This window comes from Amphiura filiformis, chromosome 3, assembly GCF_039555335.1.
Source record: "Amphiura filiformis chromosome 3, Afil_fr2py, whole genome shotgun sequence".
Taxonomy (NCBI): Eukaryota; Metazoa; Echinodermata; class Ophiuroidea; order Amphilepidida; family Amphiuridae; genus Amphiura; species Amphiura filiformis.
This window is the reverse complement of record NC_092630.1, coordinates 22,677,425-22,697,521: the sequence shown is the minus strand read 5'-3', so window position 1 is coordinate 22,697,521 and position 20,097 is coordinate 22,677,425. Positions and strand designations below refer to the sequence as shown.

The window sequence follows — 20,097 nt, the reverse complement described above, 5'->3', positions numbered from 1 at the left end:
AAAAAGGTTCACTAGTCCGAAGATTTCTTATGTCTAGGGGAGTAATTTGAGACCAGTTTCGATGACATTATTTGACCTCTGTGTATGCATTTTTGACTTAATCGATAATGTAATCCCTTAACTTAGCACCATAGAAGCATATATATCACAATTGTCAACTATTATATTCTAAATTGTCAAGAATAATTTTCAGAAAATAAATAATTCCTACAAACCTTGCTTAAAATTCCTCCAGTCTTGTCTTTGAATCCCTCTGTTTTCTTCTTTAGGTCATCTTTTTTCTTGTGATAGAACTCCCTGAATTTTAATTTAGTGCTGTCGAAAAAGTGATAAAATACACAAATTAAGTCTCGATTTAGAATGATGAACAAATGAATTTAAACAACAAGTTAAATATTTCTTTGACTAGTGACACACTTTGACCCTAGGGATGCATTTCATCCTTGTAAGCAACAGTGATGATCAATTCACATTTTATTGGGGCGCAGATTCTAATCGTGAGCATTTGCTCAAAACGCTGGCGTACATATACACACACACCCCTGTCTGTGTTTGCCTCCAAACGTGGACATTGTGTTTTGCTATCTAACCGAGGGCGTGTGTATGATGTTTTCATCGCCTAACCGTGGACTAAAATGGCGGATTTTTTGTGTATAATATAAAACGGAATTTTAGCCATCACCCTAGCATGCATTTGAGGTCTTTTGCAGCAGTTTGAGACCGAGGACAGTCCACGGTTGGAAGTAGGTCCACAGTTTAGGGTGAAAAATCTTGTGTGTGTCCTCGTTTGTCGGCAAACACGTACGCATATAAAGATGTCCCATAGATATGTGTGAAACAGCTGCCTCAACACGATGATGTCACTGACACACCAAGAGTAAAATGACTATACATCATTTAGTTGAATTACATTAGATTTTGTTGCTATGGAATAATGTACATCTGTTGATGGTATAAACATAATTATATAAATCGTACAAAGTTTCTTATTGGCCAACCACTATTGACTATTTCTGCTATTTTTAGGACTATTGCACTCCGCGTCCGTGCAATAGTTATTTTTCCATTGCACAGACCCGGAGCTACCATAGCAACACTGATAGACGCGGAGCATATAGCACGAGGTTTCTACCTCGACTCAACAATTTAGGTGCTGGGTGTTGCTTCTAATATGAATATGCATTTAGATATCTTTTAATTTATTTTGTTTTCCTTGTGATTTATAAAAATAAATGGAAGCAAGGGAACTTCTGAGTTATATAAGCACAAATATTGAATGTTTTTATTAGGTCAATGGAAAGAAAATTTTCATTCTGTGAAATATGAACTGTTCCATTCAACTCGGCAAAGCCTCGGGGAATGGAACAGTCCTTATTTCACCTCATGAAAATATTCTTACCATTTAACTCATAAATATTTAATATTTGTATAATATCCATTCCACCTAATTAGCACCCCACTAACACCCCAGGTGTTTCAGTCAATCATGGGGGCCTTAAAATGATGAATTGAATGAAAAAAAATAGGGGAATTGATACACTCAAAATACAGTTATCTGCAAGTCTAAATCAGTCATAATCTTAAATCATAAGGTGTAAATGGTAAATTTATTTAGACATTTTACCAATCATGTTTGTTTGGGCATACTGAAAAGGCAACACTGGCACATTTTTGTGGGGTCTCCCCATCAGTCCGAAACACTGTCAGTCCGAACCACCGCTAGTCCGAATTTTTAGGGTTAGGGTAAGGGTTAGATTTAGGTTTAGCGTTAGGGTTAGGGTTAGCATTAGGTAAGCTTAAAATTCAGACTAGCGGTGGTTTGGACTGACGGGGTGTACCCCATTTTTGTAGGGGTGCTTATTGGGGGGTGGGTGCTAATTAGATAGAAAATTGTAGTTATGTAAGATTAATTGCTTCCAATTTATTAAGTGTAAACACCTGCTTATTCTACATAATTTTCAGTAATCCTTCGTTGCAATTTTTAAATGAGCAATTCACACTAAATTTGACTAAAAACCATTGTCATCTTGGGTGAAATAAAAATAATACAAATCTTACCCAGCTGACGAAGATTCTTGTTCTTTATTATGTTCCATATGATCTGTTGAAAGAAATAGCAATATCGTAATATTTTGATTAGAATCATCTCTAGATGTGACATGACAATTTCATATCTTGATTCTGAAGTTTATGATAGCTGAGGATGTGGATCATAACATACCAATAAATATATGAAGAAACTGATATACGGGCTGATAAATTTGTTAATTCGAGAAAATATATATTAATATATACCAACAAATATTTACATTTGTTGCAATATGAGGTCATAATAAAAGCATATGATCAATAAGAATAATTATAAGAGCTTGGAGCTAGAAATGGGCAAAGCAATTAAGCAGCAATCTAATGGCACACAAAAAAAGCATCATTACATAAAAGAAGAGGCAAATACTTGAAGATTTTAACTTAAAATGAGAAGAAAATCAAGGGGTTTCATAGACTGTCGTGTGTAGTTTTATTGCTTGTAGCATAAGTCCATGTAGGTAAGTTCTATTTTGTAAAGTGCAATGAACATGTTTGGTATTGCGCTATAGCAAGCGCCATATATTATTATTATTACCGTATTATTATTATTATGGGAAATTAGGTTGCATTGTGACAATGAGTATTTCTTACATATTACTTACACAACTTCATGATCTGGATAATTAACTGAGTGCTGATATGACTCCAGGGTTGTAGCTAGAGAATTTTTAGTGCTGCATGCCGGGTGGTATTTGAGGGAATTGTTTGTGAAATTTACAATTTGAATGAAAATTGCCAAAATTTGGCCAAATTCTATGTGATTTTGCCATTTTTGACACTTGAATGCTTGGTGCTAGAGCTCTAAATCTTAGTGCCTGGCTCTGCTGTCGCTACATCCCTTGCCTGATTCAAATAACATCTCTGAAGGGTAGTTTGTAAAATAAAATGCACAGAACAACAATACACATAACAATGAAAGACTTGGGCACTAGAAATTGCCAAATAATAATATAATTATGCATTAGGGGAAGATTTCAAAATTGACAAAATGTGCTGGGCTGCTCCAAAGCACTTTCACCCCACTTTTGTAACAGGCTCATTGCAGTGTAACAGTATAAGAAGGTTTGTGCCATGTTTCTTTTTTTAAAGAAATGTCAATGGCAATATCATGCAGCCACGCAAGGGTGTAGCCAGGGTGGAGTCGGGCTGGCAAACTGACCCCCACAGAAAATTCCCAGGGATAAAATGGGTACGGCAAATAGTAAAGTGTCCTTAAATATGACTAAAATTGGGGAAACAAATTGACATATGGGGACGAAAACTTGGCTTTACCCCCTCACACCAAAATCCTGGCTATGCTACTGCTGGCAGGTCAAGTTAGATTTGGACAAGTAAGGTAGCAAAATATGCAGGATAAATTTTTCCATCTATTTACACCTCTTAAATTTTCAAGAAATTGCCTCTCTTTTAAAGTGTAATGATACTTTGTTTGTGCTTAGCTTAGATAAAAAGCTTGATAGAATGTTTACACCATTATACCATTACCATGATCCACCAATTCATAAGACTCTTGGGTTCTCTCTGGTAGTGCAGGTGGACCATCTTCATCGACCGCATTCGCTGTCAACGACCATCCCACCGGCGACGAGGACCTGACGTTGCTGCCGTCTCTTGATTCTGCAGGATTGCGAGTTGTAATGTCAGAGGGTGCATTTTTTGAGCGACTACTAGGCTTGCCTGAGTGATGGAAGGATATGCGAAAACCAGTGCAAGTGAAAGAACATGAAGAGCGTGAGTGACATGTGTTATCTGTGTGTATGAACTGAGACTAATAAAGGTATATTAGTCTCAGGTATGAAAGCCATGTATGGGATGCGATCATGCAAAATGAGTCAAATGTCAACTAAAAAAAGATTTTGAGTTATAAATGGCTATTATGCGTTTAAAAGACAAAAAGTGTTATTTGAAAATGTTATCATGTTTGTAAGATGTAACTGAAAAGTCTTTTCATATTGTTATCCTACATTGTAACAGGTTTCAGCAGAGTAAAAATACTAAAGTGTTACTCCAATTCTGATAAAATACATGTATGTCAATATAAAAGGGATGTTAATGAAAAGGTAAAAACTTGCTGCGCGGCAACCGACTCATTTTACATGATCGTCTCAAATAATCATGGCTATATCAGGGGTGTGAGAGGTCACAGACCAAAAAAGAGGAAAATTACTAAAAAACGCTGAAAAACAGCGTAAAATCTGGGTAAAAACACCAAATATGGGCTGAAAGTAAAAGAAAATGCAATCAGCTGAAAAGAGGAACTCTCACACCCCTGCTATATGTAACATAATGTAGTGTACATACACACACATTTGCTGTGTAATACTTGCAAGTATGAAAGCCACTATGTAGAACTGCTTCAGGCGTTATATATTTAGCTAATGCCCATTAAATAAATGCCCTTTAGACAAAACCCCTAGCAAGCTCTATACCCATGTGGTTATGACAGTTGCATTTACAATACACTTCAAAAGCAGTGGTAGCACTCCCCCCCCTCGTAGCTGAAATTCGCTTTCTAATGCCACCACTGCTTGCAATGTTAATGCACTCAAAGATAAATTGCCTATTTATCAGTTTCTAAAGAAGATCAAATCTTGCTGTACTTCCAAGAAGAGTGGAGTATATATGTGACATTCTCAAGGTAACAAGTCTTTAAGTCGATAACATTGATTTTAAGTAATTGGTAAGAACAGATGATCTGTTAATTTGCTTTTTTAAGTTGAAGAATCAGTCATAACTTTGTAATCAGATGTCTAATTTAATGAACAAAAATCAATCAAAATTGAAAATTGTCCACATTAGACTTATTCAACTTGATTGTGTCACATGTACTTTATATATATATTACTCACACTGTGAATGTGATTTTGACAACTTTGATTATATGGGGCACAGTACGATACATAATAATGATTAAACACTTTCTGATTATCATATATGTACATGAAAATGTAAGTTGCAATATACATATAATACAATAATGAATGAAATATCTTTATACAACAAATTCCTGCCAATAATCAAACACACAACAATGTTAATACAATACAAAAAAACTCTTGAAGACATCCTTCCCAGAATATCAGCAGTGACCTGCTCAAAATGTTTTTGATCAGACAAATGCCCATGTTTGTTTCTATTTGCATATTACAATTTTCAGGAGTATTTATTTAACGTTTTCACGACTATAGCATTCTGCAAGATCCTTCAGCAGTGTCTCCATTATTGTGTAAAAAATAACTAGGTCACACCTGGGTCATGCGATGGTATGCAGCTTGATCGGCAACTGAGGTGTCCATGCGATGACGACATGATTCAATTAGCCAATCAGTACCCCACTTCCCTCTTTATGCTCTAAAAAGCGCCAAATTGGCATACCGCTGAAGAACCTTGCCGAAAACTATAGTTAGTCTTGCACTGAGGTAACAAATTCAAGATGTCATGCCAACAGTAACTTTTACACCCCACCTCATTCCATTAATTGCCATCAAGTAAATCCCTACTAAATTGCTACCAACCAGTTGGCCATATAATGTTGTTTCAATTATTGACGGCAAAAGTACCAGCCATTGGACTATTCTAGTTGAAATCCATTAATCTTCCAAACAGGGAATGGGGAGTGTGAATTTCATATGTGGTTACCTGAATGGGTGACTCCATTTGAAATCTACACCCTCGGTGTGGGAGATTCAGGTCATGCCTTTCATATGCATTATACAGATTTCAACTGGAATGGCTAGGCCATTGGTTATTGGACTGGTGCTCAAGTCCATTCTAAATCATTCCACAGGAACAATTTTGATTTCATCTTTCAAAAAATCCAATTCATTTTGGCCTGAATGGTATTGCGTTGTGGGAAGCATAGATTGAAGTAATCCTGTCCGTTGATTCTGAACTGATCATCTGTGACACTTGTCTCCTCCGACGCTGGTTTGATTCCATTAAATCCACACAAAACCATCTGGCAATAAGGTATATTGCTGATAGCGATCGATAGGAAAACGTGATGTATGCTGGGAACGAAAAGGGCTCAAAAGCTATTTGAGCCCTTTTCATTCCCAGCATGCATCACGCTATCAGCAATATACCTTATCATAATGTATAATGCTGTTTCTTATTAGCTATCAAGATGTAAATCAACAAGTTATATCCAGGAACCTTTCCAGTTTATCTCTGAGTTGATTATGACCCCAAATGGTCATGACTCATTTCACAAGACGTTGCACCTCCAGTAGCTGCTAGGGTGAAGCCAAAATGTGCAGTGCACCATGGGAAAAAGGTGACATCCAAAGTCCGCATAATAGAAATACAGCACAGGAACATATGTCAATATGTGTTTGAATGTCAATATAACCATGTTATACATGAATGCACACTAGAATAGCAATTTACAATTATAGTAGATCCATTTTCTATCTATTGATCATACTGAATCCTTTGCGGAACTGTTTTCAACATTATTATCATCACACTAGCTCACATGAAAATCCAAAAATTGGACTGACAAGAGCAACCACTGGTGGCGCATCATATTGTGAATAATGTAAATGTTGAGACATTGAAATGGGTTGTGTATATAATTGTGGGTGAAGATGATTGATAAACTTGTAGTGGAACAACTTGAAACACTAAAAGAGTTACAAGGTTTTAGATAGGAGGTGGATGCAGAATGGAAAGTGGATGTCATGTACAGCAAAAACATTGCTGTAGATTGGCTGCACTTTGCATGGACTTACTTGCTCACATATGCCCATATCATATACTATCAATCGAAGGGAGTGACAGAAAACTTGCTTGTATCAAGGGCAAAAGTGATTGAATGTACAATATTCAGTTGTGGTTGGCGATGTTACTGCCTGGAAGTCAAATGGTACTGAAATGATGTTGGGGCATGCTGGCGACTTTGTCTGTAATCGCTTCTCCAATCAAACGACAGATGCAGACAAGGTAAACCTTGTTGCGGCTGATTAGTACGATACAGGCTATATGCTGAAGAATGGGGCTTTCCAGTTGATATCCATACACCCCCTATTGGGAGACATGACCTGATGATCCACACTGGGAATGTGAGTTTCAAAGGGGGTTACCTGAGTGAGGGACTCCATTTGAAATCTTCATACCTTGTGTGGAAGATTAAGACCATGTCTTCCATAAAGGGTGTATGGATTTCAACTGGACTAGCCAAATGCACTGGCACTCTGCATTCACACTTATATCACCTTAGCATGTTGCTAAACCTTGTTATACAAAATGGTACTATGAACAGATTTCGTATTACAAATTTTATGCCACTATGCAAATGCCTACATTATGATTAGTAAAACTATATATAAAAGGACTACAATCCAGGAAAAAAAGGTTGGCACACTTTGCCCGTCTTTTGGTATATCTCTTCCTCTGCACCCCCAATTCAATGTTGGACCAAGCCATGTTGTCAACAGGTCCGTGAGACCCTCCAACATTGAAAGATGGGGAGTGGGAAATGGAGAGATATAGGAGGGAGTTTGTACTTCACATATAATTTTTCATGCATGTTTCACTCGCCTCTCCAATTTTGATAGGGCACACATTTCCATCAGGGGTAGCATTAAGGCCCGAAAGTCGGGGTTGTTTTCCCGTGTTTTTCACTCCCGAGCTTGCAGAAAATCCAAAGGCGTGGGTGAAAATTAAATCTAAGGGGTGAAAAATATTTTGCAGTGTAGTCAGGGGTAGGAATAAGGTCCAAAAGTAGAGGGTCAGAGTTCACCCCCGAGCTTGCACATTCCCAATATATGGAGGGTGAAAAATTAATATTTTTTAAATTTCGGGGGTCATTCACCCCCGATCGGGGTTAACGCTACCCCTGATTTCCATTGTTTAGTGCAAGTGTGCCAACTATTTTTTTCCTGGTTTGTAATTCCTTTGTAAATGTTATAACAAGATGAAGGTACAATTTTTGAAACATTAAGGCCACTATACAAATGCCTCTTGATTGTTGAAAGAATACAAGAATGTCTATATTTATACCACTTTATAGGAGATGACTGTGAGATTAAGCTCTTAAACCAGAGGATGATTTAAACCATTCCCACAATGCAAAGGATTTTCAACCCACTAATAGCTGCTCTGGGCAAACATGTGTCAAGGGCAGGTATAGCTTCCATATTAGCTTGCTTGAGACATTTTGAAATTGTGTATTTTCTTGCTCAAACTTCGACTTGGGAAATATCACTACTTATGAAATAAGTACCCATGTAAACCTGATAGGTTTCTATCAGAAGTCTGCACAATTACCGACTAATTAAAAGGGCATTTCAAGATCCACAGCATCATCCCCCACTTTTCTCAAAAAAAGTTGAGATTTTTATATCACTGGAAACCTCTGGCTGCATAATGTTTATGTACAAAATATTTCTTGCAGGTAAAATTCATTTAGCAAAGATATTGTGAAATTTGAATTTCGTTCTGGTATACCAGAACGAAATTACAACAGTGGCATATGGAGCAGTGTGATACACATAATCATTCATAACTCGCAAACGCAAAATCGGAATCCACTGAAATTTTGGGAATAAGCTTTTTTCGTGGATATCTACCGAAAAATGTCATAAAAAGAGGATGCTAGGATCACGAAACACTCCTTTAACTCCTGGATGGTATAACATTCCTCAAACTATTTTTTATGTGTAATATCCAATTGGCATTGTACACATGATACTGGTATTATATTACCCAAATTTTTTGCCAATTTCCAATGCATTATGGGAAGCTATTCACTCATCCTCTGGACTCTTACCATCAACATAATCCACCTCACTATATATCCCATAAACCCCTTCATTACTCCAACTGTTGTCTGATGGTATTATGTGAGTAAAGTTTGTGAGTAGTTGGATAGGAAAGAAAAGAAATTGGGGATCACTAAGTGTTAGTTTCAAAGTTGGTAAAACTTGTAAGATCTTAGATGACTGGCATTAGCATTTTCCTACTCCTAAAATTCCTAATAAAAAGTTAAATTACGTATCACATCAATTGCTTAATAATAATATTCATTTCACAGAAACCAAAGCGGACACAACACAGAAGTGATGCACGAACTCTATTAATCGCATTTCATGTACATCAACTTTGCCCAGCATGTTAGCTCAACAAGCAACCAGAAAGTGGATGCATTTTATATTCTAGGATATTAGTGCAGCAAAACGATACAGATCTTAAGCCTGATGTTAAAAGTGACATCTATATATTTATGACCTCCTCTCTGTGGCAGCACTACAAGGGGACCCCCTACATTTTGCCCCTCCCCCAATTTTGAGGCAAACTCCCAAAATTGTGTAAATTTCCACTTTTTGCGGCAAGTTTGCGCAAAATTTGTTGATTTTGCCCCTCCCCCCCTGAAATTCACTGTGCACCCCAATGCCTCCCAAAAAAAATCCTGGTGCTGCCACTGCCACCTCTGTCACTCTTCAGTTTGTAATACATGCATTGTCGTCAGTAATTATTAGGCGTTATGTTCCAATATACTGCCCACAAAATGGGCAACACAAAATGATCTGTCTAACAGTGGAGAGAGACTAGTGAACTCTTACCATCTTGATACTCCACATCTTTGTATATGCCATACACCCCTATGTTACTATTCCTTTTGTCTGGAGTTATGTAAGTAAAAAGATAGTGGATAATGGTTGGAAAAGAAAAGAAAGATGTTGGTGGATTGGGATATATTAGTAAAACTTTTGGCATCATTATGGAAACTTACTGTATTTACTCTATTCAACGCTCCCAATCTATTAAATGCCCCTCATCAATTTTCCACCAAAAAAAAGATCAATTTTGGATGATGTTGATATTTCCATGCTATCTTGTGTAAGCAAGCTTATCATGGTCCACATAAGACCGGTAATTGCTGCAATACGTCGCAAATGAAATTGCAAAACCTGGAAGTGAACCCGAAGTCATTGATCCTAAGTTCATAGTTCGTCATGAATTATCGTTTTACGAGAAGACCTCTAATAAACGCCCCATTTCAAAAATGTCATGCCCCTGGGGTGTTTAATAGAGCAAATACGGTATCAACTGAAAATGGAAAGAATTAAAACCAAGGAATGTTTAATTTATCTAATTCTTTGTAATCAAAGCACAATCCCAGATTTTGTAGGGGTTGGTCCACTGAAATGTTTAGCATGTCCTTCTTTTGGCTTCATTATGAGGTATAGCCATAATTTAATATGTGACACGATCTGGTCCATGGGGGCCAAAGGAGGCATTTTTGAATATTGACTTACTGTAATTATTACATTATACATACAATAGGCTATCATTTACTGAAAATACCAAAGGCCTAGCATACTTGGTTCTAAAGTTCTGACGTTTTGTGAGGTCTATTTTGTTATTTTATTGTTTTTGATCTCCATATTTTTACCTTTATCTCAGTTTCAAATTTGCCACCTTTGGCCCCCATGGACCAGATCGTGTCACATATGAAATACCAAATAAAGGTGTAACTAAATGTTTATTTTGACAAAAAAATACATTTTATGCAAACTATCAGAATTTTTACCAGCTCTCACACATTTCACAAACCTGTAAATTGAGTTTATGATATTCTATATACTGTGTTCTTGAAAGGTCATATTATGCTAGGTAAAATAGCAGTGAAAACCAAAATAATATTATGATTGTGATTCCAGCTAAAGCAATTAATATGATCCATATATGCCAAAATAATGTTTCCTCAAACTTAACACATGGAATGTGTAGGTAGGGTCACCATTAAACAACATTTGTGAAAAAAAATTAAACTCAAGATCTATGAAGGTCCCTTTAATGCTCTGAATCCACACCTGATAGCAGAAGTTGACAAATAGAGGTTATCCATGTTCTATAAGATGCCTATCCTATCAGCGACTGCTATACCATGTTTAGGACTTTCAGAAGAAGCACCTGCATGTGCAACCATGACTGTTTCAAAATAGCCCGCGAAAGTAATGCAGGTAACTCTGAGGTTGTGCATTGAAATGGTTTGAATGAGGAATACTACAGGAAGCAGCGCCTTTTGTTAGAAGTCACTCATGAGTAAAGTGGATAACCTCTATTGAGGGCTGAGAACCAGAAAGCCATAACTAATCCTTTGTGAGTTAAGTCTTTCTGGCTCTCAACCCGCAAAATGTAAAACTAATAATAATCGATCTTACTTAGCATAACATATATATCAGAAAGTATATGAACATCAAAATGGGTTTGAGTATTTCAAATGAAAGTTACTGTGTATTCCATTTGAAACTCATACTCCCTCTGTGAAAGACTTAAGCTAAATCTTCCACAGGGGTAGTGTGGATTTTAAATGGAACAGCTCATTATTTGTAAAGGTATAATGTAGTGATAATTAGTTGACAAGTGTAGACTGATAACTCTTACCATCTTCATACTCCACATCTTTGTATATGCCATACACCCCTACATTACTATCAGTATTGTCTGTATTTATGTATTATGAATATGAATAATGATATAGTTAAAATGATAGTGGATAATGGTTTGACAAAGGAAAAAAAGAAAAGAAAAGAAGTCTGGGATCAGCAAGTGTTAATTTAAAATTACCAAAACTTACAAAATTTATACTTATTCTTTACAAAGATTTTAGGGGCCTGAGCTTTTGATCCTAGTAGGATCTTTATCAAAGGTAATTATTCTTTCTCTCTACACACTAAAATCCCATTGCCATGTCAATCAGTTTACATAACTAAATCTGGTAGAGTTCAGCATGAGTGATACCTTATATCGTATGTGGCATGTAAAATCAACTTCCATAATCTACTACCTAATTAGCACCCTCCATGCACATTTTATTATCATTCTTGATTGTCTGATTGAATTATGTTAAAATCTGAAATTGAATTTGTGATTTCAATGTGGTACTAGTAACACCCCCTGATCAATTTTGCATTTTTGTCAAAAAAAACAAACTACCCATTGGTAACAGAAGTAAAATATATTATAGGGGCAAGGAATCCAATTACTTCACTGAAATTTCTGTGATTCAAGACAAGTGGTTCATTATATATGTTAAGAAATGAGGTACATTCTAGCGGTACCTCTTTTCTTATCATCAATACCATACCGCTTGTCTTGAGTCACTTAAATTTCAGTGTAGTAACTGGATTCCTTGCCCCTATATATATACATAACTTTTGTTACCAGTTTGTTATTATTTTATGAGAAAAATGCAAAAATAGTCACAAATTTATCAAGGGGTGTAGTACCACCTTAAGCTATAATTTGGTCTAATTCAAATTTTCTTATTCTTTACCAAATATTATGAAATAATATTTGTAATTACTATCAGATAATGTATAGCACATATATGGAAGATACAGACTTTGAGCGTGACTTTAAAAATTATCGATGGCCATCGTTTAATTTTCATCTTCTCTCTCATTCCAGACGTTCACCAGTTCATGTGTGAAAATAAATGATCAAATATGTGACTGTACAGCACGAATGAGCCGTAAATTCCCTAAATTGTATTCTGAGTTAGAGTGTAAAATGTGTACGAAGGTCGTATTCATCGGTACCTTTAGCTGATGCATCTATCTCATTTTGATAGTCAAACACCAATCAATAATCATATTGTTGAAGTGGATAATAAGCTTCTACCTTAGATGGCTATAGAAAAATTTTAATAGCTCTGGTCTTTGTTTGCTTTGGCTAAATCCTGTTCAAGTGGTGGTTTGTATAGGTATGTATAACCAACAATTAACAATGAGAGAACTTTCTTAAACCTCGTTGACTTGGGGATGATTTGAAATGACCGCCAATTATGACTGTTTGATATTTATTACCAGAAATGTGGAAAAAGAGACATATGTAGAACCGAAAAAAGCTACAATTTTGTTGAAGGAACAGATTTCAACAAACCATAACCCCGCTTCTGGATTATGATATATAAACTGAGCTCAAAAAGAAATTTTTTACAACTTGTGAATCACAAGGTCATATCTTAAAATAGTGTCAATCAAAATGAACCAAAATTACACACAGGATTACTTTAATACTCTACTCAAAACACATGTCAGTAACCAAGCAGTTGTCCAACTGACACAACAGCAAAATGCACTGTCATGGGACAGCTTCCTGGACTTCCTCCACTTTCACAGCCCAACATTTGGCACCCAGCACAAAAAATCTGTGAGAATGCACACAAGATCCTTGCACAGATGATAAAACGGTGCTGCTTTCTGCTTTTCATACAATTTTTTCATGAAACAGGGCTGGGCTGTGAATGTGGTCCAGGAAGCTGTTCCATGTCAGTGCATTTTGCTGTTGTGTCAGTTGGATAACTGCTTGGTTACTGACATGTGTTAATAGTAGAGTATTGAAGTAAACCTGTATGTAATTTTAGTTCAATTTGATGGACAGGATTTCAAGATATGACCTTGTGAAAAATTATAAGTTTCTTTTTGAGCTCAGTTTATTTTCTAAACACGAAATAAAACAAAATTGACCGGGGGAGGAATTTACGGCTCATTCGACGTGAATGGTCACATATGAAGGTGTGAGTTCCACAACCCACAGAAATGTGCAAGATGGTATGATATTCCACAAGTGCAGACAGACTAATGAACTCTTACCATCCAAGTCCACATCTTCAAAGCTGCCATATACCCCTATATAACCCTCACTGTTATCTGGAGTTACATGATTAAAGAGTGGATAATGGTTTGAAAAGAAAGAAAAGTTGGGGTAACTAATTATTAGTCCTGCTGAATCATACAGTTTCGTTTTCACATGTTTAGCTTTAAATACCATATTCGTCCGAGTATAATCCCAACCCTCAATGATGAAAATTTTTCACCTAAAAACACAGTGGGACTATACTCGGACGGTAATGTATACGGTACGGTAATACGGTAATGTTGTCAACACCAAATACAGATGAATCTCAAGATTACAGTAAAGCCTGATATTTTTACAGCACTAAAATTTTGCATATTAGAGAGAAACCAATTTGTCTGCAATATATCTTTTTGCGAATTATTACATTTCCCTAAAGGTTTATAGGAAGAAAAAATATGTTAAAACTATAAATAAGTGTCTTATTGTTATTCAAGTTACAAAGAGAGAAGAGTATAGACCCTATCGAATAAACTAAACCGGAACGGTATAACAATTGTATTGGCAGACATGCTGCTTCTAAGTTATTAGTGACAGAGGGGCATGTCTCTAGCTCGATTCCACAACCATTCATACCTATCACCTGTTTTATTGTATTATCATGCAAATTGCCCTGTGTACCTTATCGAGAGCAGAATTTATGCAAGCGTCAATTTGAAGCTTGAGCCTCAACATAGTATCTACATCAATTGTATGCCGATGATTGAGGTCTACTTTTGTTTGGTCAATCATTTGCATCAAAATTATGTTGAGGCTTGAGGTGGGTAGGATCAAGCTTCAAATTGACACCTGCATTAAATGAGTATGTGTGACATAGTATTTGATAGGGTCTATACTTGTTAACTTAATGATGGGTTTCTTCATAAAAAAAACCATTATGAAGTTACAGAACCTTGTAACTTAATGATGGCTTTCTTCATATCTGGTTAACACAAAAACCCATTAGGAAGTTACTGCACAGTCTGAAACCTTGTAACTTTATGATCTTACCGCATATGATGGTTTATTACAGGAACACATTGATCAGTTACACAAATCCAAGAGCCCTTGTAACTTTATTATGAGTTACTTTGTATGATTGAAAAACTTAGTTCCTATTTACATATGTGATATGATCTGGTAAATGGGGGCCAAAGGAGGAATTTTTGAAAATTGAGTTACTACATGTATAATTATTACCTTATACAAAAGCTATCATATGCTGAAAACACCAAAGGTCTAGCACACTTGGTTTTAAAGTTATGAAGTTCTGTGATGCCTATTTTCTTATGTATTTTATTGTTTTTTTTACCCCATATTTTTGCCTTTATCTCAATTTCAAATTTGCAGCCTTTGGCCCCCATGGACCAGATCGTGTCACATATTACAATTGAGTTGTCAAAGTAACCATATTTAACCATCATTATAAAATAATAATTTAATTTTAATTATAATCTTACAACTCTTCTGACATAGTTGAAATTGCATTGAAATTTAATCTTGTACTTGAGATACTTGAATCCAATTTCAAGATTAAAAACAAAGAAGAACAGTTTTTGTCCGTGATGTTGTTCATATTGAATTTGGTAACCTACTTTTAAAGAAAATTGCAACAGTGTTGCATTTATTAAGAGATATCATAAGTTATTTTCTACTCCTCAGGCAAATGACATGCGTCTGCTGTAATTAACATACAACTGTGACATAATCGTATCCAGGCAACCCGGCCAAAAGACGTAATTTTGACAAAAAAATCCAAGTATGACATTACAGCGGAAACTCTTTGAATCCCTAAACATATAGACCACTTGACATCACTGTTTATCAACAAAGGCGAGGGACTCGTCTATCGATATGCTTGAACGAGCCGCTACACTGTTCAATGGCTTTCTTGTACTATATGAAATGTGGCGGGCGATTTAAAATGCATGTGCCCTTAGCAAACTATGATGCGTACGCACACTACAGGGCAAAGAACAATGGAAATTGCCATAATTCGCACGCATACTGCCGGGCAATGACGTCACATGTCAAGTGGTCTATACTTTTAGCTACTATAACCTAATACCACAAGTTCCTGTTAACAAAATCCAAAGCCCAGCTATTTTGTGTTAATGAGATTCCACTGTATTATCATTACAAACTTCCACAGTAAACAAGTGTGTTATTGGGCTTTTGCAGTTGAAACCATACACCCCCTATGGAAGACATGACCTTAATCTTCCACACAGGGGGTGTATATTTCAAATGGAGTCACTCAGTTAGGAAACCCCATTTGAAAGTCACACTCCCTGTGTGGCAGATTAAGGTCATGTCTACCATAGGGGATGTGTGTATTTCAACTGGAACATCCCATTCCTGATATTCTTATCATACTTCAATACAAAGTTATGAGCTCTTGCAATGTCAATTTGTATTTTAATGGGTTTTCCCCCCTAATTTTTGCCTATATCTCCATTTCACAATTATCACCTTTGGCCTGGTTGGGTCAGATTGGGGCTATTCCATTTAAACTCCACACTACCCCTGTGGAAGATTTTGGAAATTTCTTCCACAAGGGGAGTATGAGTTTCAAATAGAATGAAAGCATTAGTCAGTTCCAGTGATTTGAAACTCACCCTCCCTCTGTGAAAGATTACGGTTGAATCTTTCTCAAAGGTTGTATGAAATTCAAATAGAGCTGCCTAATATGTTCATTCTGTTTGAAATGCATACTCCCCTTGTGAAAGATATTTCCAAAATCTTCCACAGGGGTAGTGAGAAGTTTAAATGGAATAGCCCAGTGTCACTTAGGGACGAAATCAAAACTCGACCGGTTCCGTCCAGTTGCTATTGTTCTAAACAATGGAAACCGGACAGAACCGCCTAGAACCGGTGGCTGACCGCCGGTTGAGTTTTCATTTCATCCCTTATATAATTAATAAAGACATGGGATATTATTATTCTTACCTTCCACGTAGCCGACATCATTATACTGTCCGTAAGTGCCTTCATCCATGCCATCGCTGAACACATCTTCACTCTCGTTACCAGCAGGACCCCTAGTGCAACGTCTCGTAGGCAGACGGCGAAGATGAAAGCTTACTACGACCAGGCTTCGCAGAGGAGGCTCTTTGCCGCCATTTTTGAATTTGAGTTCATTATCATCATTATCGTCTGGTGATTTCAAGTCGACTTCGCTGTAAGCACTTGCGTAAGTCCGTGCTAAACCAGTGTTCAGTGCCCTCTTTGCTTCTTTTTCTTTTAACATTTGTTCCACTCTTCCCGGTTGCGGTCCTTGAGCGTAGGCATACTCCACACTTCCTGACGGTTGCAGTGGTCTTGGAAGCGTTTTTGGAGCTCTACCATCTACATCATTTGCATTGGGTTTAGTCTCATCGTGTTTCCTCCGTACTGACTGTGAATAGACATCTTTTGAATTTTCATCATCAGAGAACCGCCTAAGGGTGGTTCTCTGTACCGGAGTTACCTGCACTGGAAGTCTATGTTCGCCTTTGTCAGCATCATCTTTATCCGCAGGTTGTAATAAAGAAACCGGTTCATATTCGTGACCATACGTACGCTTCCCTGGTTTTGACGATGCCGGTGGTGGCTTGGGACGTGATTCTTCTGGAGGTTTTGGAGGGGTAAATCCAGGACGTTCGTGCTCTTGGAAGGTCTTAGTTCACTTGGCTTTATATTTCCCCCGGCTAAAACTTGATTCAACTTACTGATAATTTGAGGATTGTTATTACTACGTCGATTTTCAGTTGAATCGGTTACACCTACACTGATCGATCTCTGTGCCGGATCTTTGGTATTTATCAGACCTTGTGATGTTTCATCAGAGGGCCCGCTTTTCCTCCTAATGTCGGTACTAGTGCTCCTCAAAAATGGATTGAAATTGGCGGGTTTATTTTGTTCTGAAGACGAAATTAAACTGTCAGCAACGACATTTCTAGGTAAATTACGTTGAGGAGACACGCTACGGTCGTATGATTTGCCCTCAGGAAGTTTTGGTTTATTCTTCCTCTGCATAGGGACTGGTCTTTCTAAGTTAACAATACTAGGCTTAATTGGCGGCCTCTCTGCATTATTAACATGGGGTTTCACTGCAGTAGGAGGAGGTCTTGCCCCACCTCCGTTAGATGGTTTTGCACTAACCACTGGCTTGCTAAATGAGGGTTTATTGGTGAGTGTGGGTTTTGGCGAGGTTGGTGGCGGTGTTGTTACCCCTGGTAAAGGCGTTATATCTGTATCAAACAAATTTTCCAATTCAGAAAATACTTCCTTCGTTTTCCTGACACTTGAGCGGTGCTTTCTAGTCAGGTCTGATTGCGACGAATTGCTTGCAGCTTCTGTCATGTCCTTTTCAAGTTCATCCCTCATGTTTGCATAGATGGGAACATCGAGTGATGCATTGTCTATACTGTGTGGGCGATTGCCCTTTGACCCCGGGAGAGTAGGAACTCTAACCATATCACCTTCAATTTGACCTAACAGAGGCAAGAAATAACACATTTCAAAAATAATCATCTTATAAATCTCTTCTAATCTATTAACAAAATGAATATCATCCCCTGCATCCCCTACAATGTGGAACTAAATTATACCAGTAACAATAATTTGACTGCAAAGTGCCAGAAGTGGGTAAGTGCAATAGTCGCCATGTCTAGCATCCATGTGTAGATGAATACAATATACTGTGCATAAATTGCCATATGTTCACAGGGTAGTTATTGTACTTTACCCACTTCTGCCACTGGACTACTCTTACGCATTTTGACACCTCTACAACAGCTCAGTGCCAGAAGTGGGTAAGTGCAATAGTTGCCATGTCTAGCATCCATGTGAAAAGGAGTACAATATAGTGTGTAAATTGCCAAATGTTCACAGGGCAGTTATTGCACCTACCCACTTCTGGCACTGAACTGCTTTAACGAATTTCGGCACCTCTACAACAGCAACGTCGCTTTAACGAATAATACTATACTAGGCGGTTACCCATATTTGGCGGTTCTCGGCTGGGCGCGATTACCTGGCTGATGGTGAGTGTACCCACCAAGTTTCAAGCCCATATGACAGTTTTTACTAATTTGACCTCAGATGACCTGTGGGTGACACAACAGTTTTTAGTAATTTGACCTCAGATGACCCCTGAGAGGGGCCCCGGGGTCAGATGACTTAACAAACATAAACTTCCTCTTGCCAGGACAGAACTACACCCACCCACCGAGTTTGGGCCCCGTACGACCTACGACGGCCTCACATTAGCAGTCACAGACAGACAGAGAGACAGACAGACAAACAGATCTAGAGAGAATAGTGTATTATAATATAGATAGTATAATACACCACAAAGCCAGTGCATTCAATTGGGATTGTGAAGATGTTGGGGAAATAAGTCCAAAAGCTGCAGTTAGTACATTTAAGAGGAATGAGCAATTTGAACGGCTTTAGAGTTTAGCAATATTTCTACGGAGGCAGATTTTAGTTTTCATCTAGAAAGCAATTTTGCCAGATAAGCTTCACAAAAGCACCATTGCTTAGTTGGCGTCTCCCGTCAGTCCAATTCGAACCCCCGTTAGGGTTTGGGTAAGGGTAAGGGTTAGGGTAAGGGTTAGAGTTAACCCTAACCCTGATGGGTTTTCGGACTGACGGGGTTCGGATTGACAGTGTTTTGGACTGACAGGGTATCCTGCTTAGTTTCTCATATTCACTGTTAAGGTTTCAGTTGGGCTATTCCAATTGAAATCCATACACCCTGTGGAAGACATGACCTTAATTTTCCACACAAGGAGTGTGAATTTCAAATGGGATTACCTGAATGGTTGACTGCATTTGAAATCTACACCCCTGGTGTGGGAGATGAAGGTTGTGTCTTCCATAGGGGGGTGTATGAATTTCAACTGGAATAGCCCATTCATCTGCATACCAAAGAGATTACAAAGGGAGAGCTCAGACTCCAACGTGCTTGCATGTCACTCATGGAATGGGAAAACAATGCACTGCAGGATTTTTGGCCATACAGTGGGCAAATCTCAATTTTATGTGCGTGCTTGTTTGAGATATGTTAATACTATTTTTCATCCAGGCGAGTCGGTAACTTAAGTGGGCATTTCTTCGGGTGCAGTTTCAAATCGTGAGTGCTAGCTCATCAAAACGCACTTGTACAGATATTCGACGCACACACATATTTAAAGATGCTACATTATGTGAGCACGAGACAGCTGCCTCAAAGCGTTGATGCCATGCACTTACTCGCCAAGATGAAAAATAGAGTAATGTTCATTTTGATAATGCGTGTTAAGCGCTACATGCCTAAACCTTTATAACGCTCATGATTGAAGACGGCAATTATCACCCAAAACTACAGGTACACATATATTTTGGTGCCCATGT

The 20,097-nt window shown here is 37.6% G+C and overlaps 1 protein-coding gene across 3 annotated transcripts in view; it reads right to left on the bottom strand.

The window, feature by feature from the left end:
* The window catches only part of LOC140148225 (tyrosine-protein phosphatase non-receptor type 12-like), an 85,348-nt gene that overhangs the window by 11,843 nt on the left and 53,408 nt on the right, over nt 1–20,097 (bottom strand). For 2 of the 3 annotated variants that reach the window (XM_072170094.1, XM_072170095.1), the window contains one exon: nt 16,761–18,191. In XM_072170094.1, coding sequence (XP_072026195.1) covers nt 17,182–18,191 — 1,010 coding nt within the window. In that variant the 3' untranslated portion in view covers nt 16,761–17,181. Of the gene's footprint in view, nt 1–215; nt 316–2,058; nt 2,102–16,760; nt 18,192–20,097 lie in introns of those variants that run through there. The other variant, XM_072170096.1, reaches the window with a different exon arrangement.